Genomic DNA, 27,393 nt, shown 5'->3' with positions numbered 1-27,393 from the left:
TTGGCGACATGACTGGGTAGTGTCTGTGATATATCATCCATTGCCGTAGTGTTGAGCCGCCGTATATGAGCTGTCATATCTGAGCCGTCACAGACTGCTTGATGAGGCTTTGGAGTGTAGGGAGAGGGCAATGACTGCTCAATGATCAATAACTGATATGAATGATATGACTTTCACAAATGTAGCACTTGATTGTACTCCTGCACTTAGAACTGAAGAGACTCAAGATTCAGGTCTAAGAAAGCATGCTTATCCTATGTGATTATCCCAGGCTTTGATAATTCCAGTAAATATAGTTAACAGAACGCTCCGGCTAAGCCTCTTAAGATCGCATACATTTTATGTTGCGAGCACTTTGTAGTTCCGTCGCCTAGATAGATTTCTTTTTCTTCTTCTTACCCAGATTCAATATTCTCGTCGATGGCTAGGATAGTTTAGATAGGAACACTGATTCATTATTATCTACTATTCTGAGAGTGACAAACTGTTCAAGAACCTTGTTTCTTCATCTAGGCTGGTTTCATCAGTGAAGGGATGGAGCCAATGGGCTTTAATATTTCTCGTAAATGTCTTGTAACTGTGACAGTCTCGAGCAATAGGAATCTTTTGGTAGAGTATCTGACGAAATTCTAACATGAGGAGAGAAAGGAAAGAGGCAGGCCTGCCGGCGATGAGCTATATAGTGTGTGCAAGGGGTTAAGCGATGCTCAGTGAATGTCCTACGCCAAACAGGCCGAAGTAATCAAACATGCTACAACTAGCGAATGTTCCTGTTCCGTGACACTTTATAATACATTCTGAAGCCAGTATTATCTGGGCTATGTATCTAAGGTGCTCAAGGCAATTTGGGAGGATCATGTGCTGATAGCGGGTGTGTATGTATAACCATTTTTGGATAATTGGCAGTTCAGGGATTATGACTGGCAATTTGGCATCCAGATTTTTTAATAAGACAACTTAAGAATGACACTATAAGAAGAGCTTTGTTGATCTGGTGGACTTTTTGAAGGTAGGGAGTGAAATAGAGGCAACGTAACTGCTTTAATGTAGTAGATTCCCTTTTCAGTGCAGCTCCATTCTGTAGTATATCTAGAATTGATCCACTTGGCATGCTTTATTATATTCCTCTTCAATTAAGAACATGGTACATATGGCCAAAGGGAGTGGAGAACAGGGTCTGCCATCCGCTCAGCCGTACTCAAGCCACATGTTAAGCGATCCCGTGTTTCCGTCGTAACCTGTTATCCACTCCCCGCATTTTCATGTGAGTCTGATACGGTAAGGTCTGTAACAGTGGCCAGTCAGCACTGGGACCCGGATCTTTGTCCAATATGGTCCAAGAATGACGACAATTTATTGAGTTTGCGCAGGTTTGCCAGAACCTTATGACGAGGAAATGACAATGGTCCTGAGCAAAACCCGTGGGAACTCATTCATCAATCACAGGTCTCCTTGGATTTATATGTCGGAGACCCGGTTGAGAAATGGATAGTTATGTCGGGGTAGATATGTATAGGGCTTACTCTGGTCACCTGTTCTATCTCATTCCAAATTTCACAAGACATAAATATGATGGAAACTTTACTATACTGGGTATGGAGCCTGGTTAAGCTGGCGATCGGGTAATTTCTTCTGGACTCGTTCCTGGAAGCGGAAGTTTATGATGGCATTGGCTTGGATCATAAATTGGATTAAGGACGAGAGATGGCTCGTTTCTAAGTAGTCATCTATGATCACGTACAGAGCAGCTGACTTTTTATGCTATTTAGCATAAGGAACCTGGGAGTTTCTAAGGCAATTTTTATCTCTCTGTGTTAATATACAAGTTATAATCGATGCCATTCCACCGCATCACGTTCCTTTATATATATATATATATATATTAAATGTAAAAGCTTGCCTGCAACCCACAGGAAAATGAAAAGGCTTTTGGAGAAATGCTGCTTACCTGGGTACGACCCTAATATGTTAACAAACGCCCATACTTTCCAAACTGTGATCTTGTCTCTAGTACAAAAGGTGACTTTTATTTTCCATTTCAACAAAGGACTTGTAATCAGGGCACCTGGTGTACCGGTTCTTTTCGGCTTCCCGTCCACGAAATGGGATGGTACTGACGCCGGACACTACGAAAAAGTAAAGATCTATCGTCCTAAATGCTTGACGGTAGCAGTTACCCGGCGTACTCGCCAGGGGCCATATGCTTGATATATATGAAGGTGATTATCAAACTTGAAAAATTATTAGTAGAAAGAGAAAGTATACTGAGCATGCTAGGGCAAAGGCTTGGTGGAATAGGTGCCTACTCAATATAGATGTATACAGTGGCCACCCGCCGCTTTGGCTGTATGTAACTTAGTCAAACATGTCGCCATATTGCCTTTGTTTCTCTCTCTTTCCAGTCTCTTGTTCAACAGACCGGTGTGTCTGTAGTTCTTGACTAATCCAACTAAGACTGCTCCAAGCGTTATAGTTAGTCGAATGTAGAACAGCATGAAAAGTACAATTGACAGGATTGGCACCAAATTGCAGAAGCATCCTTAGGATCATTTAACAGTCTAATTGTCACCATGCCAGATTTTCCAAATGAAAAATTAGCTCAATGCGTTCTGGGTTTAGGTCTCTTCCTGGCAGATGCACGTTGATTTGGGAGTTCCTCGTTTAGTCCGGAATAATCGACACCCGATTTCCCCTCTGAGCTACGATCCGTGAGACCCCGCTTCATGCTCCACTCCTTCTCTTGCGGCCCTAACGTAAAGCTTTCTACTGGTTATGTTTATCCACAAGGCAACTCCACCTATCAGGATTCTCCACCGCGGGGTCTGAATATTGGAGGATCTGAAAATGCTGAGTGCTTGTGCCTTTCCCGTTCCACTCTAGTCGTACAATGGTGTGATTGGATCTCAGTGTAAAGGATATGTGCATTTCAGCCAGCCACAATTGCAAGACACTGCCGACCTTACGTCACCAATACACAACCAGTAACATAAACCACGGGCGAGATGTGAATATAGGTGAGCTCCATCCAAGGAAGTTTGAGACGGGACGAAGGAGCTATGGGAGATGGTAGAAGAAGGGAGTCAGTTGGATGGGAGATGGCCGCATTGCACTATCCCGACTAAATCTATTATGTGGTTGCGGTTCTAGCGAATCCGTTATATGGATTATTGTGATGTCTATCCATAAAAGGAATCTGTCTACAGGATAAAAGGGTATATCTGTGGGTTGTGCGTCAGCACTAGGGCGTTGTTTGCCTTCATCGTCTGGATGGCATCGTTTGCTCCGTTGGTGGTGTTTGCAAATATTAGCCGTTGGCTGTTGACCGTCACAGCCAGCAACCAAATCAGCAGTGTTTGGAATTATGAGGAAGGTCAACACTGGCTTCTGTGACGGTGCAGCTCACATATGACAGCTCATATATGGTGGCTCAACACTGCAGCAATGGATGATACATCACGAATACTGCTATTCAGCCATGTCGTTGTCTAGATAGATTCCCTTTCCTCTTTTCTTCTCCAGATTCGATATTCTCGTCGATGGCTACAATAGTCTAGATAGGAATTCATTTCGTTATTATGTACTATTCCGAGCCCGTGACAGCTTCTAGCACATAACAGTAGAAATTAATCCATGGTCAATGTGACCATGGCTCAGCTGAATGCTGTGGGGGTCAGCTCGCCACCATTCTGCAGATTGCACGCTCCACATTATATCAGCAATCATGCCTCTCAGTTTTCTATTCTGCTTTATTATGCGTTGCTTTTGCATTTTTTTCATCCTTTTATAAACATACCTCTTTAACGACATATAATTGGTTGTATTAATTGTATTTGGTTGACCCACAAGCCTCGGGCACTCAGTGCACAGACCATTTACACATCAAAATAGGAAATTCTATCACTACCACTTTATACTATTCAGTTTTCCTACCTAATATGCGTCTTGACTAAGGACTTTAGCGGATATGATAAGGTATTCATTTCCAATATTCGCCAAGGTGGCTTCAGGGTTTCCCACCAGATCTACGAACCACTGGATCACCTATTAGCTACGCCAGGATAGCACGACGGCGTAATTAGCCCCAATGTCAATCCTGCAGCCACATCACACCTCGCTTTCTAACTGGCGTCCATAGGATATTCCCCATAGGGTAAAAGATTTAAGGGATCAGAGCTGAACAGGAAACCAGTGATGCAGGTCTTTACATAAATCATGCATAAATCCCTATACGGCTCATCAGCCTATGACGCATTACCTGCATAAACCTGAGGAAGTTGTCATCCAGTGAAATGCAAGATCAGATAAAAATTTTTGGGGAACCATTTAGTGTATCGATCTGCTGTCTTAATTTATGTACCATGCATGCTGCATACATTGACATACCAAGTAAAGATCATAGCTCAGCTACAACAGACTTGTTGTTTCTAGTGGTTGAAAATTGACGCATTGTAGAGTTGGGGGTTTCTTTTTTCTTTTACTTTTTTATGGTTGTATTAAGTATTCTATAAAAAGAAAAAGAATATATATAAGATTATCATATGAGTCGCCTAATATACAGTATTTTAACATGATAATAAAGGTAACGGAGGAATATCCGTACCAGAGTCCAACTTTGGCAGACGAGGGGTAATCGATTTGTAATATCCACAAAATGGGTCCCCTTGAACAACTGTCAAGGATGATCGTTAAACCATCCAGTTCTTCATCCTGATGAGTTGGCAACCCAGAGTGGAGAAGACAGTCAAAATGTTGCATGTACTCCATGGCACAGCCAGCCAGCAATCACTGGTTGATAGATCATTCAAGGCGAAATGAGGGGAGCTTAGGAGAGCTGAAACTAGTTAAAAGAAGACCAGAATATTCCTACATAACCCCCTTCAATTCCATTCTTCTATCCTTTTATTGAATCGTCTCCAGACAATCAGGAATCAAGTAAACAACCATTCATCATGTCATTCGGCCAGGATAAAGACGACGATGCTTTTAATATCGTCAATTCTTATTTCATTGGGCCAAAGGCTGCCAATTTGCCCGATTTCAGAGCGAACATCAATACAATCCTTGATGAGCTGCTCGAGACTAGATTGAATTACTACCCCCAGGACAATGTATGCTCTTCCTTCCCTCTTTGATCCTTCAAAACCGGCAAAGTTCAACTAACCTGGGCAGGAACGGAAATTCATTACAAAGAAAGTCCGGAGATCAGAAAAGTTCATCAAGATCAGAGACAACTTCAGTGATGTGATCAGAAAAGTTTCACAGCTTCTGGGGGAGCACTCTGTTCCTTTCTGGTCCCCACGGTATGAGGCCCACATGTGTACAGATTTGACCGTACCCGGATTGCTGGGATACTTCATGACCATGTTGTACAATCCAAACAACGTTGCTCTGGAGGCCAGTCCCCTGACCACTGTTGCCGAACTGAAGGCTGGACGACAACTTTGCAACCTGTTTGGATACAACACTGATGAGGGGAAAAAAGACGAGCCATTGGCTTGGGGTCATATCACCTGTGATGGTACAATTGCCAATCTGGAATCCATATGGGTTGGTGCGTATCTCTCTTCGATAGTCTTCATAGTTCAGTACTGACCCCAACCAGCGCGAAACCTGAAGTTCTACCCCTTGACCCTCAGAGAGGCCATCAAGGAGGGAAAGCTGAAGTTTGTTGGCGATACATTCAAAGTCACCTTCTGGGACAAGGAAGACAAGGTTTTCAAAGAAGGGTTGCTCAGGGATATGGACACCTGGACGCTGCTCAATCTGCGCCCCGAGACTGTTCTTGATCTGCCAGAGAAGCTGAACAGAGATTATGGCATTTCGAATCAATTCCTTGAGGGTGCTTTGAAGAAGTTTAACATCCAGACAATTGGTCGCGACCCCTTGGAAAATGACCATATGCGAAAGAATCCAACGCAATACTTCCTGGCAAAGACTCGCCATTACTCATGGCCAAAGGGATTGGGTACGTTATTTCTCAAACCTGCAGACGAACGACAGGCTAACCGCTTCAGCAATTGCCGGCATTGGCTCAGGGAATATTACTGAAATCAAAGTCGACAACGACGCCCACATTGACCTTGAGGAGCTTGAAGATGAGCTGAAGGCCTGTGCCAAGGCGCAAGTCGCTGTATACGCTGTCGTGGCCATCATTGGCTCCACTGAAGAAGGCGCTGTCGACCGGCTGTCTAAGATTGTGGAAATCAGAGAAAGACTGCAAAAGGATCACGGCCTTTCTTTTCTAATTCATGCCGACGCCGCCTGGGGAGGCTACTTTGCCACCATGTTGAACCGGACACCTGGTGATAAGCCGGCAAAGAGCGATGACGGCCAAGGTCCCATCCCTGCATTGTGCTTAAGAGACGAAACTGAAGAGGATCTTTTGGCCCTTCAACACGCGGATTCTATTACAGTTGATCCACACAAGGCCGGTTACATCCCGTACCCAGCAGGAAGTTTGGTATACCGGGATGGACGCATGAGGCACCTGGTGACATGGTCCAGTCCCTACCTATCCCAGGGATCAGCGGAGAATATTGGTGTTTATGGTGTGGAGGGAAGGTGAGATTACCTATCCTTTTAAGTCGTGGCTTAAGGTAGATATTAATCATTGTCCAGTAAACCTGGAGCTGCAGCTATGTCAACCTGGCTCTCCAACCAGACTATCGGCCTGAACCCAAGTGGTTACGGAACATTGCTGGGTGAAGCGGCATTTACCAGCGCTAGAGTACGTCTTGATTATGTGGTTTATTGAGTTTCAAAGCTAATGTATTGACAGTTATCTGTGCGCTACGCCGTAGCGACCAGCACCAAGGAAGGAGTCAAAAAGAACTTCATTTGTGTCCCTTTCAACAAACTGTCTTCTGAGAAACACCCAGAGGACTTCCTCAACTCCACAGCCGTCGAAAATGAGAGACAATGGATTCGGGATAATATCCTACGAAAGGAAAACAAGGACCTCATCAAAGATCGTCAAGCAATGGCCAAGTTGCGCACCCTGGGTTCGGACCTTAACATCAATTGCTTCACGCTCAACTGGTATGATGAACACGGAAACATCAACAAGGACATTGAAGAGGCAAACTATTTGATGAAGAGGGTCGTCGACAGACTTTCCATCACGAGTGCCAATACCGATCCATCCAATATCCCGGTGTACTTGACATCCACAAAGTTCGAACAGGAGCTGTACGGGGACTGCGCCAAGAACTACATGAAGAGAATGGGACTCGAGGAGAGCGATGAGGACTTGTTCGTTATTCGCAATGTGGTTATGAGTCCATTCCCGACCCAGGACTACTTTATCGGCCATCTTATGGACGCACTGGAGGATATTATCGAGGAGGAAGTTGACACCATCAGGAAACGTAACCATCGTGGAAACCATGTTGCCAAGTTCCTGATGCAGGGCACTGACAACGTCTTCCTTGTCCTGCAAACCTCCTTCCACTGTGCAACCCTCCGACAGCAACTCATCGTCTCTGGAGAGCTCGATGAGGACTTCAAGAAGACTTACGTCAACTTCAAAAATCAAAATGCAGAAAAATCCCTTATCTTGGAGTCCACAGACCCGATTGATCTCCATGAAAAGATCGATAAACTTCCCGATCAGCCTCTTGAGTTCAAGGCAAAGATCTGGAAGAAGGAGGATTTAACCAGTAAGGAGGATGAGAATAAACCAGAACCTATCGCCAAGGGAACCGTGAAGGTGACTCGGGTCGTCAAAAGCCGGCCACTGAACTCAGAACACAGAGAGAAGAACTACCCTGAAGACTTCACGCCCTTCTATCTCTACGGTACCCCAGAGCAGCAGCACATTTCCCACATGCTTCTTCGAGCCCCCAACATCGCTCTCTGTGCCGGCAGGGTTACACTCACTCGCCAAGTCGACGGTAAAGATGTCAAGCTCGACAGTAATGTCCTCTCGCAAGTCCCCAACGGCCTGATCCTTACCTTGCAAAACTGCCCAGAAGCCGCAATGCAGCCCTTCCCAGAGAAGAACAAGGATCTGCCATCCCGGTTCTTTTTCAAAAAGGACCACAAGTTTCCAGTCAAAATTTGGGAAGACCCCAGGCCGAACAGCAGCAAGGGACCGGGACTGCTGGAGGGTTTGAAAGAACTGTGCGAAGCTACAATGGTTCTGAACAAGGATGTCGACGTTGATGCAGAATGGCCAAATAATGATTCACACAAATATAAAAAGCCTGATTGTGACCATTGGCAGAAGGAGTTGGAAAATATTGACAGTGTTCTTAACAGTCGGCACAAGGATATTAACAATACTAAGTAGTGGTAGAAGAGCAGCCCACTTGGTCTATAGTGGGGTACACTCTTTAGTATAGTTCCATTATACGTCAATGGGATTCACAGTTTCTTTGAATATTCCGAATCCTAGTAGCTGAGTCTGCTGTGATCTTGATAATCTCCATACAAGATTAGGAGGAAGGTCCCATACAAACCATTCCCACAGCCATGCTTACAGGTGCGCGCCTTGCAGCAGCAGCAGCAGTAGTAATAGTAGTAGTAGATTCCTCCGGCTTTTCGCAGCCGTGGCTGCATTTAGCCTTCTGAGCTAGTCTATCCTGATGTACTCAATTATGTACACGTGATATCCTTTCTTCATCATTACTCCAGTGGTTTTCGTTGGTTCTCTTAGCTGCCCACTGGTTGTCGCATACGTGTCTTTATACGGCATTTTTCACCTGTTTTCTAACAGACTTAGTTCATTAAGACCAAAACTTAGATCTTGACAGGGGGTTTTGATGTTGGTGGTGTTTGTCAACAATGGCGCTAGCGGAGCTGAGCCGTCACAGCAGTGCAGCTTGACGTGGATGGCTTGATGAATACTGTAGGTATCTGAAAATATAATAGGTAATTAGAATTGCAGCTAATTTTCATAAATTTCCATACTTGCATTGGCATTCTGTTTGTGTGCTCTGATCATCTATTCAGTTCAGACACAATAAAGGTCACTCTTACCAATAAGATGCCTTTTTTTATTTCGATCTGTATAGAATTGTCTTGGTGGTACGTTTTATAGACATGGTAGTGCTCGCAATAATTGCTTCCATATGAGACTTTCACAAGCCTATACGAAACAAGGCCGACCCCAAATTTGGCAAACCGAGGCAGATGCACTTAGGTTCACAGCCTTCTATTCGACCGCGAATGAATGCTTTCTCAAGAGTTCATTCTATCTGGCCCCACTCTCTCTCTGGCTAGTCAATGCCACTACGTCCGGGACATGAACATTAAGGGTGGTTGAATAAGGACCGTGTCCTTCCAGCGGCTGGTCGACTTCCTTTGGCTTTGCGTTGATCAGAGTAGAAATTTCCTGGCAGTACCCGCTGTGACTGCTTGGCGTCTTGGCCAGCTTGGTGTCCAATTATGTTCCCGCGTCATGCTCGGTTTTCATTCGCTCTGGTGCCAGTGTGTAGCGATAATGCTCCACAAGATCTCATGGCTCTTTTCCCGTCTTTTGAACTGCCGGCTGCTCAGTTTCCATTTCTAGAATTGCCAAGTCAAATACGAGGCGGAAGGAAGATCTTCTCTCTGAATACTTTCCCAAAATAGTAATAGTGACAATGTCTCGATGATCAGCACACATTCTGTTCCCACGATGGAGCGGTATACCTCGTATTTCGAGCCGCTTCCTATTGACTAGTCCAAAGGCAAAGTCGATATAAATAAGAGGCCACCCATTCCTATACAAGTACGCTCAGTTTTCTTTACAGCTCAAAACGGTTCTCTTCAGTCAAATCACTCAGCAATATGAAGGTTTCCCTCGTTTTTGTCACCTCCTTGGTTGCCTGCGCCTCAGCAGCAGCAGTTGACCAATCTGCTGAAGCCAACCTTCTTGTGACCCGAGACTGTGGTGCTGCCGACTCATGCCAAGGTTTCGGATGGGGCGAGGATTTGTGCAATGACCGGGTATGTCGCTTCAAGGAGAACCAGGTTTCATGATCATAGACACTGACAATATGATAGTGCAAGAAATGCCAGGGAGGCAGTGGATATTACAAGAGAGGCGAATGTTGTGGTATGGGGCTGTAGTAAGTAACAGTCGAGTACCTGGCCTACCAGGTGGCTAACAAAGATGGACAGTACTTGCTGCTGCTACTATGATTGAAGTGCTAGTATGGCCAATCTACACACATGAGGAAGGAGAATACGCAGTTCAAGACAATTTTCTTCAAGTGCTTTTCAAGATACTGTAAGCACTGTATGTAGCCGGTTATCATTGAACATACAATTGTCAGGCTCTGTCTGGTAGATAGTTCGGTGCCGGATACCTTGGCGTTTTGACTCAAAGTTCTTCAATATAGCCCAGAGATTAAGCGAGGTTATATATGCACACCGTATCCATCAAACTCGCAGCTTCTCAAGCTGCCTTACGACTTTCCAGAGCAGATCGCTCTCAAGCCGATATTCAGGCTCTTCGCCATTATAAGTACTGTCATAACTGGCGCCTTCTCCTTTTACATGGTCATTGCCGCGGTCGTAGTCCTTTCAAGAAACTTGCCACGGCCTGTTGATCTATCTCACCGACATCCGCAGCATGATCCTCCTTGAAACCCTGGAAAATCTGCGTTGCCTCAGCATAGGCCGATGTGCCAATCGTACTATGGAAGCTGGCTGACTCTCACATTGCAGTCTCAAATAACACTTCCTAGGCTATATACATCGTCTGAGCGGTGATACCGCCTGCGATTCAGGTCTTCCAACAACCCTGGGTGCACATAGATATTGAATGTGCCCTTGATCGTCGACGCTGTTCCTTCCGACACAAACCTGTCATTCTGCCACTCGTCATTTTCCTCTACATCCACATGCTGGTCATCCGGCCGCGAGTGCTGTAGTCCGCCTAAAAAGGGCGCGTCGTTCGGAGGTCTGTGCTTTCAGCGTCGTAGAAGGAAAAGAAATGGTAACTCCCCCCAGTGCCCGATGCAGCCATTGACTGCACTGCAGTTGCTAGACTGTCTGGAACAGCGCGCGAGTCAGACAAATCTCGCTTATATACTCGGTGTGTTGGCGGCACCGTCTTCATCGACACACTCAAAAGCGTTCGTAGCGAGACGGGTGGTCGATGCTCATCGGCCCAAGAGGGCAGCTTGGAAGCAAAGCTAACTAGCTTGCAGGGATTGCCACGATCGTGGCCCGTGAAGGTAAGCCAGCCTAAACATAAGTATGCGACAAGCTGGACCGACATTGTGAGGAAAATTGCTGGTCTCCTGGAGTAGGGCAACAATCCCGTTACGCCGTAGAACAAGATCAGCCCCTGTAAACTAAGAGCCTTCTCATACGACTGACTCTGATCACCACTCTATGAAATCCACGCATGATGAGCTGCTGTTATTGGGCATCTGGCAAGTGATGAGAACTAGGGAGCATCGACTGCGCTCCGGCGAGGCAGCGAGGATATATGGAACGGATTCTGTGAGAGTTCAAAACTACCGATGGCCGGTGCTTCGCCATTTCGGGACAGGTGAATGAGCCGCTTAATCTTCCTGTCGCAATGAGCGTCTTGTGCTGTTGCAGAATGATGCTGATGTCGCTGTTCTTACGGTTGGTTCTAGCCTGCCCAACCTGAGTATTGCATTAAGCCGCCGGCTGTCAAGTCATGTCATGGTTCCGCAAGGTGACATAGGAGGGAAACAATTCAGCCCTTGCAGTTACGTAGGTGACTGATCGAGTTTCCTGAAGAGCCAAAACAGGAAAATCAATATGTCGCTCCGGTATGTGGGAATGTGATGTGTAGCTTTTTAAGCCCCAATCCCGGCGTAGATCTGTTTCGGTCGATCATATCTGGTATTTAAGTGTTGAATTCTCCTGAAGATCGTTTTGTTTGTTGTATGCATTTTCTTCGTTTTTGGGAGGACTTATAGCTTTCTTTTTTGTCTATTTCACACTACATTCTTTACTATACATTCCTTAAACTTTGGATTATGTATATACGTTTCCCGACCATATACATACAGAGTACAGTTCCATCGACAATGAAATCCCTAATTCCAATCCTCCTCTCCTCTCTGTCCCTTCTCATAACAATAATTGCCCAATCAACCCCCCTTTCACGCGCCGAAGCCGCCCTCGACGTCTTGCAATCATGGTACAACACGTCCACCGGTATCTGGGATACCTGCGGCTGGTGGAACGACGCAAACTGCATGACTGTGCTCGCGGACCTAGCGCTCACAAACAGCAAGTGTGGTGTTTAATAATACGTATTATATCGGACTGAAGTCGAAACTGTTGCCGTTTGGGAAGCTGGAGCCGAATTCTTCATCAACGGAAACGTCGACGCCGACGGATGGTGCATCTGAACTTGGGTGGAAGTGGATTGATGGTTCATATGATGATAATGGGTGATGGGCGCTTGCGTGGATTGCGGCGTATGATCTTACCAAGGAGCAGAAGTATTTGGATGTTGCGATTGGTATCTATGAGCATTTGGTAGGTCACATCCAATGTACTCATGTATGCGCAAGCTGATCCGGCCAGAACTCGACAGAAAAGGCGTCGTGCGGAAACACCGGCATTTACTCTGACTTAACTAATGTCTACGTTAACGCTGTCACGAACGAGCTCTTCCTTTCCATCTCCGTGCATTTGGCGAACCGTGCGCCGCATAAAGAGAAGTATAGCCAGGACGCAGAGAACTTTTGGAGTTAGTTTTCAATAGCTGGATTTATCAACGACAAGGGCACCATCGACGATGGTCTGACGAATGACCGCAAGAAGAATGGACAAACTGAGTACGCTCCCATTCCTGATCTCAATCCGATTTAGCAAACTGACAAAAACAGATGGACCTACAACCAAGGCATCATTCTAGGCGCCCTCGTCGAACTCCACACTACCAACACCAAAGAAAATATGTACCTACTTAGCCGCCTCATACATCGCCATACAGACCTTCACCAACTCAGCCACCAACGTCATTCAAGAATCCTGCGACCCAGACTCCTGCGACGCAAACTCCATCCAGTTCAAGGGCATTTTCATCCGCAATCTCGCGGCGCTGAATGCCGTTGCGCCGGATGACGCGTATGACAAAGTGATCCAGGCTTCGGCGGAGAGTATCTGGAGGAATGATCGGGATTTGGGAATGACGAGTTGGGGTAGGCATGGACGGGGCCTGTTAATATGGTGGATGCGTCTACGCATTGGTCGGCGATGGATGTGCTTGTTGCTGCTGTTGGGTTGTGATGCACTGATGAAAGTTGAATAAAGGCCGGTTGGATAAATAGTTGGCCCGAGTGGCGAGGTCACTATACATATATATATGGTTGATAGGCTCATACGTGTCGAAGATTAAGCACTCATTCTATTATCAAGGTGTCTATAGGTTTCAATATCATATCCTTCTGATTAAATAAGACTCTTTGCCACATACCCTTGTACAGTCCGGATTATCGACTCCCCGATTCCCCGATTCGCGAGTATTGCAGGTTGACGTTGTCGCACCGACCGTTGTGCGTGTAGAAGATCACGTTGCAGTAGTCGTAGGTGGCGTCGGAGAAGAAGACTTGGCCGCTTGTCGAGGAGTTGTAGACGGGGTTCGCCGTGACTGAGGTCGGGAGGGTGGCGTTAGTTGGGAGGGCGCTGCAGATTATCCCAGGAGATATACCAAGAGACCCGAGAATATACGATGACACTTCATAGTTATTCCACCTGTACGCCTTGGGCTACGGCATCGAAATCAATGGAGCATGTTGGCACTTAGTTTGGTTATGTCTAGTATAAGCATCAGCCCCTCCAGTACCTCCTGTGGCTTTTCTGTTTTGCGCTAACAGTGAGCACTTCTTCGGCCCTGTTCGGCAAACTCAGAATCGATTACGATGTCCTGGATGACCCGTCAAGCATGATCAAGCAAGAAAGACAGTCGATTATGACCCGGCCTTGGATGGACATAGAATGATCAACGAATCCCACCCTAGGAAGGTGTGAACGACTGCAACAAGCCCTTTGAAGGCGCGCTCAGATGTTTTAAAAAGTATATTGAAGAAAGTTCCAAAGATGTAGTCGGCTATTCCCACTGATGATCTGACAGAGGGGAGAGGCAACAGAGCAGACTCCCGAATTTGTGGCCTTGAGACGTTCTCCGAGCATATTGGATAGGTATATCGAGCTATCGTCGTTATGAGTCTCGACAGTTTACTCTATGCTGATTGATCATACGAATTGAAGGAATGTCCAGTATACAGAATTTGAATGTGTAAAGACATCGAGGCTTTTGTTATTTCCTACGTAACTTTCTTTTTTCACTTTCAAATAAGCAGCTCCGAGCGCCTAAGCTTCGAACCCAGACTTGTGAAGTATCTATCGCCTGGAAATCACCTCATTACCCGAACTTGAGCTCATTATCAGTTCCCATGCCGTGACCAGATACTCGAACCCGCGTCTCTTGGCCTTTCCGAACCAGTCTAGCAACGGAAAGCTTGGCAGAAGACGCAGGGGTTCGTCGAGAAATAAGCGAGCTTCAAAATCGTCTACTGGGATTCTGATGCTAGCCTTGTGATGCAACATATGGACGACATCGTTGCCATCTTGCCCAGTCGTAGTGCTAATAGAGTCACGGACAGTCTGGCAGATTGCCTGCGCGACATGGTCAACAGGGATAACGTGCATCGAGCCATTAACCCCATCAAAGGAAGGTCGCAAGCCCATCCGAGCAGCTATCGTAGTCAATTCATTGAGCACAGCAGCTGCTTCCGAGCTGGCGGAAGTCACATCCTTGACGGTAGCCGCTGACTCCAGGCGGTGAATATAAACAGGTGCGTCCGCCGCGGCGGCAAATCGTTGCAGAAATTTCTCGGCTGCCCATTTGGTTGACAGGTAGCCATCACTGCCATCTTGCGGCGGGACAGTACTGCTGTTGTCGTATGAGCCCACAGCTCCTGATGACATGAAGTGGAGAGGCACAGAGCGCGGCGCCATAACAGCGAGTCGTGCCAGTTCCTTGACCGAATTGTAGTTATCGGGGCGCAATACTTCATATTGGTCCCAGAACGATCGGTTGGCTGCGCAGTGGATGATTACGTTCGTTTCGGCGACCAATGCTGCGTATATACCGTCCGAAAGGCCAAGATCGGGTTTGGAGACATCCGATTGAATGACTCTCACTTTACTGTTGTCGTTGTCATTGATGTCGTGCTCGCGAACCAGGCAGTATACCCGAGTGACCCTCGTGTCAGTGACCAAAATCTGTAACAAATGGCGTCCAAGGTAGCCGCGAGAGCCTGTCAACAGAATGGTGATACCATCGGCGTTTTCTGTTGGTGGGACAATGCCAACACCCTGAGACTGCAGCAGTGATTCTGGAAGTTGAAGTTCCGCTTCCCAGTCAATGAAGTGACCCGGACGGCTAGTCTCGACGACCGCAGCCATGGCCGCAAGGGTGGGGGCTCCCATCAAGGTGACGAGCTTGGGCGCTGTCGCAAAAGACTTCCTTATCAGCACCTGTAGCCTCACAAGGAGAATCGAATTGCCGCCAGCGAGGAAAAAATCGGAATCAGCAGTTAGTAGTCCTGGGTCGAAAGGCATAACCTGGTGCCAGAGCTCGCTTAATTTCAACTCGGCTTCGGAAAGAGTGCCAGATGATCCGTTGCCTTCTGCGGTGGCGAGATGTTCGATTTGTACTTCCTGAAGGGTCTTTCGGTCGACTTTGAGATGTGCAGTTTTAGGAATGTCGTCAAGAGCCACAATGGCAGCAGGCCTCATGTACGGAGGCAAGGGTAGGCTGTATCGGATTGACTGAATCGTTCTCTCTCTGGCCTCATGCGGGAATTCAGGCACAAAGACGACATGTGCCGCCAAGTAGCCCTCCTCACCTCTTCCGCGCAGAGTGACTATAGCTTGTGAAAGGGCACCACCGGCATGCTTGATAATTGCCTTCTCGACCTCGGAAAGCTCGACACGGAAACCTCGCAACTTGATTTGGGTATCACCCTCGAGGCGGCCATCGCAGTACAGGGTGCCGTCTCCCAAGAGTTGACCAAGGTCACCGCTGCGATACATGGTCGTCGATGTCCCAAAGAAGGTATCGGGGATAAACTTCTGCTTCGTCAACTCGAAGTTGTTGAGGTAGCCGGACACTACACATGGCCCGCCGATGACTATCTCGCCAGGAACACCGGCAGGTACTGGTTGCAACTCATTGTCGACAATGACACAAGTATAGCTCGGCAGCATGAGTCCGGCCGGTAGGGGGTCTGGTAGCGCCTGGTAGTCTAGCTGGATCTTGGTCGAGAAACATGTCGTCTCGGCAGGGCCATAACCGGTGAATACGCGGAGCTGTGGAAGTTTCAAATTCGAAAACTCTAGGGCAAGGCCACGACTCATGGCCTCGCCACCAGAGAACGCATGTCTCCAGAATTCACAGCGGCTCAGAGTGGATGCGGCGTAGCGTAGCCACATGTCATACTCGGAGGGGGTCGTCGACGTGTAAGTAACCTTCTCTTCGAACATGATCTTGCTGATCTCAATTGGGTCTCCTCTGCTGCGCGCTGGCACCACATAGAGGCAGCCGCCATTGGTCAAGGCAGCGAGGGTCTGATCAAGCGAGAAGTCGAAACTAAAGGCGCTTTGCTGCAAGACCACTAGATTGGGTGTTTCCGCGTATATTTGGCTGTTTGCTTCCGCATTGGAGACGAGATTCTCATTCTTCATGACGATACCCTTTGGTTCCCCCGTGGAGCCACTAGTAAAAAGGATAACAGCTGGAGCGTCACGCTCTGCGCGATTAGGCGACTGTTGGGCTTTTTGGGGAGTCTTGAGGTCGGAGACCAGTATCTCAGTGACATTACTAACGCCAATAAGAGAGACTTTGTCTGTTGTCGTGTGGTCGGTGAGAATACTGGACGGTTGAGCGGCCTTGACGATGCTGACCAAACGAGGAATCGAGTTTCGTAGATCGAGGGGTAAATATACACAACCAGCCCGGAGGACTGCTAACACGGAACAGATCCAGTCAGCCGAAGGCTCCTGGAAAACACCCACAACTGTTCCTTGCTTGGCACCCGAGGTTAGGAGGGTGTTGGTGATGGCATCAACTCGAGAACCCATTTGCTCGTAAGTGAATGTCACGCCATTACCATCCTTCAAGGCGGACCTTGGGAGGCTTGTTGCGATCATTTCGTCAATGCGATGACTGACTGTAGATGGCCACCTTCGCTTCAGAGGAGTACCCTGTCCTGCAGCCAAAGCAGTCTGGACGTCGTGGGGGGCCCATTTTGGAATGGAGCCCACCGTGGCATCAGTAGCACCGGTCATGTACTCCAAGACATTAACATAGGAACGGAGCAGCATATCGGTGTTAGCCCTGGAGTACAAGGTGCCCTGGAGACGCAGGTGGATAATGGCATCAACATTGGCATTTTCATAGACATCCAAGACAATGTCGTATCCTGTACTCGTGTTGCGCCATGTCTCATCACTGAGTTTACAATCGCCCAAGGAGGAAAGGTCATGGTATACTTGTTTGTAGTCGACGAAGATCTGGAATAGTGGTGTGTAGTCGTTGGACCGAGGAATGTTGAGCTCCCTTAGGAGCACATCGAAGGGGACCTGTGAGTGGGATAGGGCACCGTATGTCGTGTCACGAACCTTTTGGATGATGGAGTCCATGGTAGCGCTCGGCTCGCTTCGGCGGAAAACAAGCGGCAATAGGTTAACAAAGAAGCCAGCGCTATTTATGAACTGTTTATCGGATCGATTGGCGTCGGCCATACCGATGAGAATGTCCTGGGTACTGCTCGGAAGCAAATTGAACAGGAGAACCTGTAAGGCACATACGTAGACATGAAACGAGGTCGACTGGTTCTTGCGGGCCAGACTTCGTACTCTAGCCTTAAGGTCAGCACCTATTTCAATTTTCGCCTCTTCTTGATCATATCTAGTCAAGGGCTGTCTCTTGGTCGACTTGGCGAAAGGCAAGAGTTCAATCGGCTGAAGATGTGCAGCTGTGGAGGATAGGGCCTGACGATAGTATTGGATTGCTTGGTTCGAGCTCCCAAGCTCATGCAAACGTCTCTGCTGACTTGCAAAGGACCGATATTGGGACTCAACTGGCAGCGGCGGCAGGGTCTTGGATGTGTATGCGAGTTCAAGGTCTCTGAATAGGAGGCTGAGGCTGTACCCGTCGGCCATGATGTGATGCATCGACATGATAAAGAAATGAACCTGATCCGATAAGGTAAGTAACATCATCTTCGCTGTCTCCCTGGTACCGAGATCCCATATCTCATTTCGAACCGTTTCGAGCACCTTGTATGCTTCGGCTTCAGATGCGACGCGCTTCTCCGTCAGCCTCAAAAATGATTTGGAAGCAATCCCCTGCATGGGCTCCCTCTTAGTACCCTCGCCGCTCCAGAAGAAGCGGGTGCGGAAAATCTCATGACGCTCGCCAATCATCGTGACGGCGTCTTCGAGATCCCCAACGCGGAGTGGACCGGTCACCTTTACCATGACAGCCATGTTGAGCGCTGTCTTGTCGGCAAGATACTCGTTTAAGAACCAGAATCCCTTTTGGCCGAATGACATGGGACAGCTCAAAATGTCATGCAAGATTGTCTCTGGTGTTTCTATAAACGATTCGTGGTCGAAATACTCGCACACAGTTGTGGCCTCACTATCCCTAGGTGATCGTGGCGTAACAACCCCTGATGGCATTATCTTGGCTGGCGACTCATCGATATCTGAACTGCTAGCACTGCTTGTTGAATCCGCCGGGCTTTCATTCTGTGCGATTTCATCAACAACTGCTGGTGGTTTCGGAGCCGGAGCTGGTGACACCTTTGCCTGTACGTCTTTAATTTCCTTGCCCTCCTCAAGCTTGGAAATGTCAACAATGGAATTAGGTAACAGCTTTACTGCATCACTCAGTAGGTCGGAAATGGAACTACCACCAAGAATCCTCAGGACAGGGAAATCGACACCAAGCTCCTTGAGAAACCAGGTGCGCACTTCAACCGCCATCAGCGAGTCCACTCCATGTTCCACGAATGTCACCTTTTCGTTGATGGTCTCATCAGGCGATACTGCCAAGATTTGCCGCAGTCGAGCTAGGAACGATTCTTTCCCCAGCAATGTCAGTATCAACACATGCGTGGATGAGATTAAATATATGTACATACCTGTAATGATTGATACAGCATTAACCTTGGATTTTGCCGCCGCAAGTTGAACCTTTACAGGCTGCGAAGAGGACGTCTTGCCCGCCGCTGCTTGCTCGTCGGGGCGCTCCAGGATGTAGTGGCTGAATTTGAGATCTCTGAAGAATTGGTCCGAGGCCTGGTCACCTAGGTGAAGTGGTGAGATACCCGTAACAAGCTCGCATGTTCCTGGATAGTCGACTTTGCCAATTGTCATAGCCTCGGCGAACGCATAGTGCAGGTCGTGTTCCGACATGGGCCTGTAGCCCATCTTGGTGAATGTAAACTCGTTGACGATGCTATCCCGTTCGACGTAGCCGATACCGATGATAGAGCTGATATCAATGGCTGAGGCAGCCACGCCACGCTTCTTTCGCTGCGCTGCAAGTGCACACATGAACTCGTTGCCTGCGGCATAGTTGCTCTGTCCACTGTTACCCAGGACCGCTGTGGTGGAACTAAAGAAAATAAAGAAGTCCAACGGGGTGTCGTAGAACAGCTCGTCCAAGATCATGGATCCAAGCACTTTAGGGTTTGTGACCTTCATAAAGTCGTCATAGGGCATGTTGTCAAAGAGATTGTCAATTAGGACCATCGCACCGTTAGCAACTCCTGCAATAGGCGGCATGGTATCCACAACGGTTTCACAGCATTTACGCGCAGATTCCCGGCTAGTAACATCCATCGAAAGGATCTTGATAGTTGCCCCCATACGCTCCATGGAACGGATGAACTTGGGGTTGACCGTCGGCCTTCGGCTGGTCAGCACCACGTACCTTGCCCCATGTGCTACCATCCACGTGCAAAGAGATTGTCCAAGTTCTCCAGATAGACCAACCATGAGGTATGTCCTGTCACTTCGGAAAAGGATGCCCTCGTCGATTGGACGAACCACGGCTTGGACTGACGGCACGGTACAATCAACAATAGCAAAACGGGCTCCAACAGCAGCAGAGTGAGTCGAAATGTCTCGCAATTGGACTAATGGTAGATCGCTAGCCCTTTTCACGGTGCAAGCCACGTTGGACCAAGCGATATTCAGTAAGCGAGCGACTTCGTCCTTGGAGGTGAATGGTCGAAGCACTACGCCTGCATGGAGTAGGGTTGCAGGGTCAATGGTTTGACAGCTTCGGGGCAAGCATCTAGCAATAGCCTCAGATGATCCTGAGTCTGGAGAGAGATCAAGGAACTTTGTGGCCGTGGAAGGCAGTAGCTCTCTGATGATGAGCTCAGGGAGGTTCTTGTCCATATATTGCCATTGGAGCCCGGTATCACTTTTCGTGGTGGTGATGTGAAGAGTGACCGACTTGCTATCCGCCATGTTTTGCACAATATCTGCAACGGAGATATGGGGCTCATGAAGGACGAGCGTATCTGCCTCGGTTGCCAGTTGAATAATGCTGCGAGCAACCAGATAGGATGAGAGGGCAGCAAGCGTCGTAACAGGGTCATCTTGGTCTCGGAGGGGGATGCACCAATCTGCGGGGACAATCGCGGGCGATTCGGCCGTGGGAGAAGCAGCGAGGAAAGTTTCTTGAGTGGTTGCATCAACACCGACGCAAATCCTCAGGTGGGCTCCTGGGACAATACTGAGAGTTGATAGCAAGAAATGTGTGATACGAATCGTTTTTATTTCGCAGCTAAAGGGCAGGGCGCTCCTCATCCGCAGAGGAGAGGGTCGTTGTACCTCCCGTGAGTCTTCCTCGATGGCAAATGTTATATCGTTTTGCTGCGGATCGACCTCCTCTGTCACAACGCGGCGCGTGGTATTATACCTCTTGTTACTCGCCTCGAATGGGTAGAGTCTCGGAATGAATGTCGTGTCATTCTCAACATATAACTCAGGCTCTAGGGACCAGAGCAGGTCCCCAGGATTGAGCTCGGCGGACCACCTGCTGAGCATCTCTAGCCGTGTGAGATGCTCTGCGATTAAGGCGGTGGTGTGACTATTTATTCGGTCGATGTCTAGAATCTGCAGTATGATGTTGGGATGCTCGGATCGTATGCATCGCCCGACGCCATTCGTCATCTGAGAGTGAGGATTATCTGCTCTCGCTCCGGTAGTAATCCAGAGAACATTTTTTGCTCCATGCCAGATCGCTTTCAGGGCATCAAACTTTTCAGGAGTGTTGGCAGCAAAAAGCGGTTCATCTAGCTCTGTAAGCGAGAGGATGGTGCTGGCTTCGACCAGACCACTGGTGTTGAGCTCCTGGATAGATTGAACCCGGCTTACGTTGGGGAACATTGGCGAAAGCATGGAAGCCAGCTGCTCACGCATTCGATGAATCCTCAGCGTCTTACCCCCTGCAATCACGAGTTGGGAGGCCGTCGAAGCTGGAAGGGCCTTGAGCTGCGTGAGAGGGTCACGAAGCATCTGTACACGGTCGTCTAGAGCCTGAGCGCAGAATACGTGCAAAGGGATAAGCGGATGAATGATGGGTGTCGAAGTTTCAATACCTCCAAATCCACAGCTACTCAACAAGGTATCCCATTGAGGTAGGGTTAGCGTCGGACCAAAACGTCGTCCGGTTTCTGCACCAAGCCACCAACCAGGCAGACTACCCATAGTCAGGCCGACACGGAGACAGTTGTTATCGACGATTTCAAGGATGATAATATAGCCTCCTGGCTTGAGGAGGCGACGGACATTTTTCATCATCCCTTCTAAATCTAGCGTGGCGTGCAGGACGTTGGAGCCGATAATGATGTCGTAGGATCCTTCCTCAAACCCCTGCGACTCGGGGGTCTGATCCATGTTGAAGGTTTTGAAAATCATATGATCCTCAAAGTCCCTGAATAGACTGCTCGCCTTGCTGAAAAAACTACCAGAAACATCGGTATAGGTGTAAGTCGAGAACGCCGAGCCCAGGCTTTGGAGGATTCTCTTCGTCGCACCACCAGTTCCGGCACCTAAGACATCGTTAGTATAGATTAATTTCAACATAGTGCAAGAAATCAACCTACCAATCTCGAAGATATTCATGCGGGGATACCGATGCGCTATTTGGCCGACCATATGAGCGATATAATCATTCATTTGGTCGAGACCAAAGCCCTCCTCGTAGAGTTTGTCCCACATCGAGTCCTCCACCATGTGCTCTAGAATACTGGACCCAGATCGAACCGTTTCGGGGAGGTGGACACCGACAGATTGCAGCAAGCGAACAGAAACGTTGTCGTGGTGCCTATTTAAGTTCTTTTTCAGCATTTGCTGGATATGCATTTTCATTCAAACTTACTTTTTTACGAGCTCATTGATATAGTCCTGTGTGTCAAATTGTGCACTCGCTGGGATATGCGCATGCTCACCCCTTATTATTGGAGGCACCATATGAGATGCGTAGTTGAGAAGATGGCGATAGTGCGGTAGCGACTTGGCCACCTCCTCAGTGGTGACATCTTCAAGCAGACGACGTAAGTAGTAAAAAGAAATGCGTTCCGAATCAATGACCAATTCAACATCCTTCCTGTTATACCTGGAAGTCGATGCTGCTTCCTCTCCGTCAGGATTCGCGAGTCTGTAGTCAAATTTCGAGAACAACACCACATCGTTACTCGGAAGCGCAGGAGTCAAGGGAACGAGTTCCCCGCCTTCAACTTGCAGAAAAGTTTGGTTCGAGTTGCCAGCAAACAGGTGAATATCTCCATAGATTTTGGCACTCTTGTCTTGTCTGGAGACGGTGGCGTATCGGAGCTCGGTCTGTTTTCCGATACCAATGGGGGTGAAGTACGGGTTGATAAGCACCGAACGGATAGACGTAGGAAGATGCAGAGCCCACATCCTTTCATCTCCGGGACAACAAAATGCCGCGAAGCAGGTTTGTAAAGCCGTATCCAGCATCCCAGGATGGACTATGAGGCGGTCCTCCCATTGCGTCCCCGATTGGTCGTCAATTGTTCCTGTTGCATAGTCGGCTTTGCGATGAATGTCTTTGACACCATGGAAAGGCCACGCGTAGTTGTAGCCAAGTCCTGCAAGGAAGTTGTAAAATCGGTCAGGAGTGACTTCACTCAGGCTAAGGTCGTCGATACCGATACTTGGGAGCCTGTTAGGCTCTGGAGTTGCGATGGTCACTTCCACTCTACCAGTAGCGGTGGATTTCATCACGAAATTGTGATCGTGTGGTGCACCCGTGTAGCAAGAGAATTCAGCCGCAATCGCTTTATCCGCATGGTTCCGAATCTTCAGATTGACTAGGGTCTCGACCTGAGGGTTGTCGTCGTTGAAAATCAGAGGACGGTGGATTATAAAGTCTCGAACGGCGATGAGGTCAATGCTAGAGTTCCTGGCATAGACGCCAATAGCCTCAATAGCCATGGCAAGATATCCAGTCGCAGGAAAGGTGGTCTGGTTTTGGATTTGATGGCCTACCATCCAAGGTATCTCCTTTGGATCCAAAACATTGCGCCACTGAATGATATCGGATGTTTCGCGCTCGTGGCAACGCCTGCCAAGGAGAGGATGAGGTGCCCCCTGAGTGCTCATGTACAGACCGGATGATCGAGACAGAGACATGAACTTTCTGGAGTGATCAAAGGGATACTTAGGAAGACCGGGCAAGAAACGTCTAGGCATTGGGTTTCCCGACACGGCTCGCTCGAACTCGTCAAAATTCACAGATCTGGGCCCAAGGTGAGTCCAGATAAATCCCAGAGCGCTGGAGAATGTTTGGACATCATCCTTCTCTCGTCCCAGCAGTCCTGAGTACGGAGGTCGATCTCCAATGATATCTTCAACCGTATCAAGGCAAGGCGTCTTGAGAACTGGGTGTGGCCCGACCTCAAGTATAATGTCAAAAGGACCACTTTTAGTCCACGCTTTGGCGGTTGCCGTGGAGAAGAGCACGGGGCTCACCATATTGTCTATCCAATACTGTGGCCCCAGTTGGCCAGGGGCCATAGTCTCGCCCTCGCGCACACTAGAATACCACTTTGTCCCAGTAGGAATCGGTTCATCCGACTCACACTGCTCCAGGGCCTTGCGATACGGCTCGGCACATGGAACAACATGAGACGAATGGTAAGCTGTATCGACTCTGAGTTGGCGTGCAAACTTACCTTCATCCTTGAAAATCTCGATCGCTTCGAGAATTGCGTCTTCATCACCGGAAAGCGTGATGCTAGTGGACGAGTTTTGGGCGGCAACCTGGATCCTTCCTTCAAACTCTTCGAGTTGGCAAAATTCTGTAGCATCCTCAAAGGTTGTACCGACGGCCATCACTGAGAATGAATTAGCACCCTGGTCCACTATAGTATGGGTAACATTCCCTCAAAGGTAGAGTGATGCGGACATAGCTGTCCTCTCAACGTTTGCGAGAATCACTTACTGGAACCCTTGTTGCCATTGGGTGACTCTGCCAAGCCGGCATAAAGTCCTCTGTAATAGGCAGCTCTGATGGCATCACGAGCAGAGATAAGACCAGCAGCGTACGCAGCTCCGATTTCACCTGTAGTATGGGTCAGCTAGATTCTCGAAATCACGGTAAAGCATCGTTGGTATACGAACCAGACGAGTGCCCAACAACGGCATGGAATTCAACACCAGCAAACCTAAGCAGGTCAACAAGTACAATCTGGACTGCGGTGCATAAAGGCTGAGAAACAGCCGCCTCGCTCATTCTCGAAGACCCTGGATGAGCAAGGATCATTTCCTGTAAAGTCCAGGACGGCCCCTGGCCAGCTGGTGCCTCTGTTAATGAGCTGTCGAGCTCAGAAAGTCGTTTAGTGACATAGGGAGAGGTCTCGAGCAATCTTGCTCCCATTCGTGCCCATTGGGAGCCTTGGCCGGTAAAGACACCCAATATCTTCGGAAACGACTTCGTCAGCTGGCGTGTGCCGATCGTGCTGTTCTTTTCGCCGTTTGTGATGGCGTCAATCTGAGAACAAGCATCTTCTTTGCTAAAAGCAGTAACAGCAACACGGTATGCTAGGGTTGATGTCCGTGTCTGCAAGCTGTATGCAAAGTCATGCAAACTCACGTGCGTGTTAGATTGCAGGTGTGTGGAGTAGGATGAAAGCAGTGACCGCAACGACGATTCAGAAGAGGCAGAGAAAGTCAATGGACTAAATAGAGGCGTCTTTACGGCAAATCTGTTTTGGATTTGTTCATATTCCTTTTCTGGTACACGATATTCCTCGAGAATTGCATGCGCGTTGGTGCCACCGAAGCCTATCGAACTTGTTAGATTTAATTCACGAGGTGACATTCGAGATACTGGTACGTACCAAAACTGTTTATGCTGGCTCGTCGTGCTTGTCCTGGACGCGTTTCGGGCCAGGGAACACACTTCGTTGGAACCTCAAGGTGGCGGTAAAAAGATTTCAACCTAGGGTTCAAGGTATTGAAGTGCATATTGGGTGGTATCTTCCCATTCTGAAGGGCCAACGAAGTTCCAATCAGACTAGCCAAACCAGCTGTGCCTTCTGTATGCCCGATAACCGTTTTGATCGAGCCAACATAAAGCTTATCATCAAGTTCATCCTTCGAGTAAAACGCCTCCGAGATTGCCTGGGCTTCTTGGGGATCGCCTGCCGCCGTCCCTGTACCGTGGGCATGGAAGAATTGTGGGCGATGCTCTGGCTTCTTAACGTCCAGGCCGGCTCGAAGATAGGTACTTCGGATCAGGGCGGTTTGAGCCTTGCCGCTGGGCATGGTGAGACCCGGTGTTCGCCCGTCCTGATTGACACCAGTGCCTCGAATGATGCATTCGATGTGGTCATTATCTCGAATCGCTGCGCTGAGCGGCTTCAAGACTACTGCTGCAATGCCTTCTCCACGGGCGTATCCATCTACATCCTTATCCCACATTCGCGACCGTCCGTTGGGCGATAGCATGGAAAGGTTGCTCTCTGCGACATACATGGCTGCGCGTCATTTGATGTTAGTGTATGCTCGAATGGAACTACCAACTAGAAGGCTTGTGATGACAAACATACCTGGACTCAGGATCAAGTTGGCCCCAGCAGCAATGGCAACTGAGGACTCTCCGCTGTGTAGTGTTTGGATTGCCTGGTGCACGGCGACGAGACTAGACGAACATGCAGTGTCAATGGTCATGCTCGGCCCATGCCAGTCAAAGAAGTACGAGATTCGGTTCGACATGATGCTCCGAGCCACACCGGTCGCGCCATACTGGGGATATGTCTCCATGTCTCTCGCGAGCATGCCATCCCAATCAGCGCACATGACACCGACAAAGACAGACGTGGGTGATCCACGGAGGCCCTCAATTGTCTGCCCAGCGGCACAAAGGGACTCATAGACGGTTTCCATCAGCATCTTTTGTTGGGGATCGATGGCCTCGGCTTCCCCAGCCTGGATATTGAAAAAGCCATTATCGAACGCGGCCGGGTCTTGATCGACAAAGTATGAGTGGCGGACATTTGAGGTTCCGTGATGTTTGCCGTCTGTATGGTAGAATGCATCAACATTGAACCGATCCGGGGGGATTTGGCGAAGAACGTCTCGTGGGCTCTGAAGGAGCTCCCACAGCTTCGATGGAGTGTCTGAATCCCCAGGAAAACGGCATGCGCTGCCTATCAGAGCGATGGGTTCAGTAGAGGTCATGCTGGTAAACGATCAGGTTGCAGGTTGTACAAGCTAGGTGGATATTTGTTTTTGATTTTTGACTGTTCTATCCAGGGGATCTAGCCATATGGTTGGTAGCTAAGGTATTAGTATCGATACTGCACCTTCTCAAGTACAAAGCAGACAATCGGAGTGTCAGAGCACCGGGCTTATTCGGATATCTGTCCACATACCTAAGATATCCGAAAGTCGAACAGGCCAGAGTTTATGATCGCAGTATATCGGTGCTCCCATCGTAACATGTCTTTCCGTATTATCCCTGGTCTCCTAATTTTGACGCTGGGGCCATTTATTGTCGGATCATCAGCATGATGCTGGCGTCCAGCGTGGATGCCAAAGGGTAATCCGCAGCCTTCACGGCACGGAACCTGTGTTTCACGTATACTGGCCATGCCTCAAATTCCATTTGGCTAGTACATTGCATTCGGAGTCCCGTACAGATGTCTTTCGCCGAATTGTTGCTGATGCCGGGGTTTGTCGGAGTTTTTCGACAGTACCGCCCCGACATCTATACACCCTAAAGAAGCAGAAAGCAGCCCCAAGTCTCCTCGGGGGCAATTTCAAGTTATCAAGACAGCTATTCATGTAGATTAATACTTGGTAAATCAATGAACCAAGCGCAGAGAGTGTTATATTATCCCAGCTCTGTCC

General features: G+C 48.4%; 3 protein-coding genes across 3 annotated transcripts; 2 read left to right on the top strand and 1 right to left on the bottom strand.

The window, feature by feature from the left end:
• Positions 1-4,949: 4,949 nt before the first annotated feature.
• ACHE_80171A (pyridoxal phosphate-dependent decarboxylase family protein) lies at positions 4,950-8,290 on the top strand (the record flags this gene model as incomplete). Its single annotated transcript, XM_043283512.1, has 6 exons — positions 4,950-5,108; positions 5,170-5,551; positions 5,603-5,965; positions 6,015-6,561; positions 6,619-6,727; positions 6,779-8,290. 6 exons carry the CDS (start codon positions 4,950-4,952, stop codon positions 8,288-8,290), a joined length of 3,072 nt encoding a protein of 1,023 aa, XP_043140784.1.
• Positions 8,291-9,771: 1,481 nt separating this feature from the next.
• Positions 9,772-10,129, top strand: ACHE_80170A (uncharacterized protein; the record flags this gene model as incomplete). Its single annotated transcript, XM_043283511.1, has 3 exons — positions 9,772-9,930; positions 9,988-10,052; positions 10,105-10,129. The coding sequence occupies 3 exons, from the start codon at positions 9,772-9,774 to the stop codon at positions 10,127-10,129; spliced, it is 249 nt and encodes an 82-aa protein (XP_043140783.1).
• Positions 10,130-14,322: 4,193 nt separating this feature from the next.
• On the bottom strand, positions 14,323-26,721 carry ACHE_80169S (putative hybrid PKS-NRPS biosynthetic cluster; the record flags this gene model as incomplete). Its single annotated transcript, XM_043283510.1, has 8 exons — positions 14,323-19,076; positions 19,137-22,064; positions 22,119-22,339; positions 22,394-24,374; positions 24,482-24,601; positions 24,661-25,323; positions 25,380-26,018; positions 26,091-26,721. 8 exons carry the CDS (start codon positions 26,719-26,721, stop codon positions 14,323-14,325), a joined length of 11,937 nt encoding a protein of 3,978 aa, XP_043140782.1.
• Positions 26,722-27,393: the final 672 nt, after the last annotated feature.

The sequence above is a fragment of the Aspergillus chevalieri genome, chromosome 8, assembly GCF_016861735.1.
Source record: "Aspergillus chevalieri M1 DNA, chromosome 8, nearly complete sequence".
In the NCBI taxonomy this organism is placed as follows: Eukaryota; Fungi; Ascomycota; class Eurotiomycetes; order Eurotiales; family Aspergillaceae; genus Aspergillus; species Aspergillus chevalieri.
The sequence above is the reverse complement of the archived record's forward strand: the minus strand, read 5'-3'. Positions and strand labels throughout refer to the sequence as shown.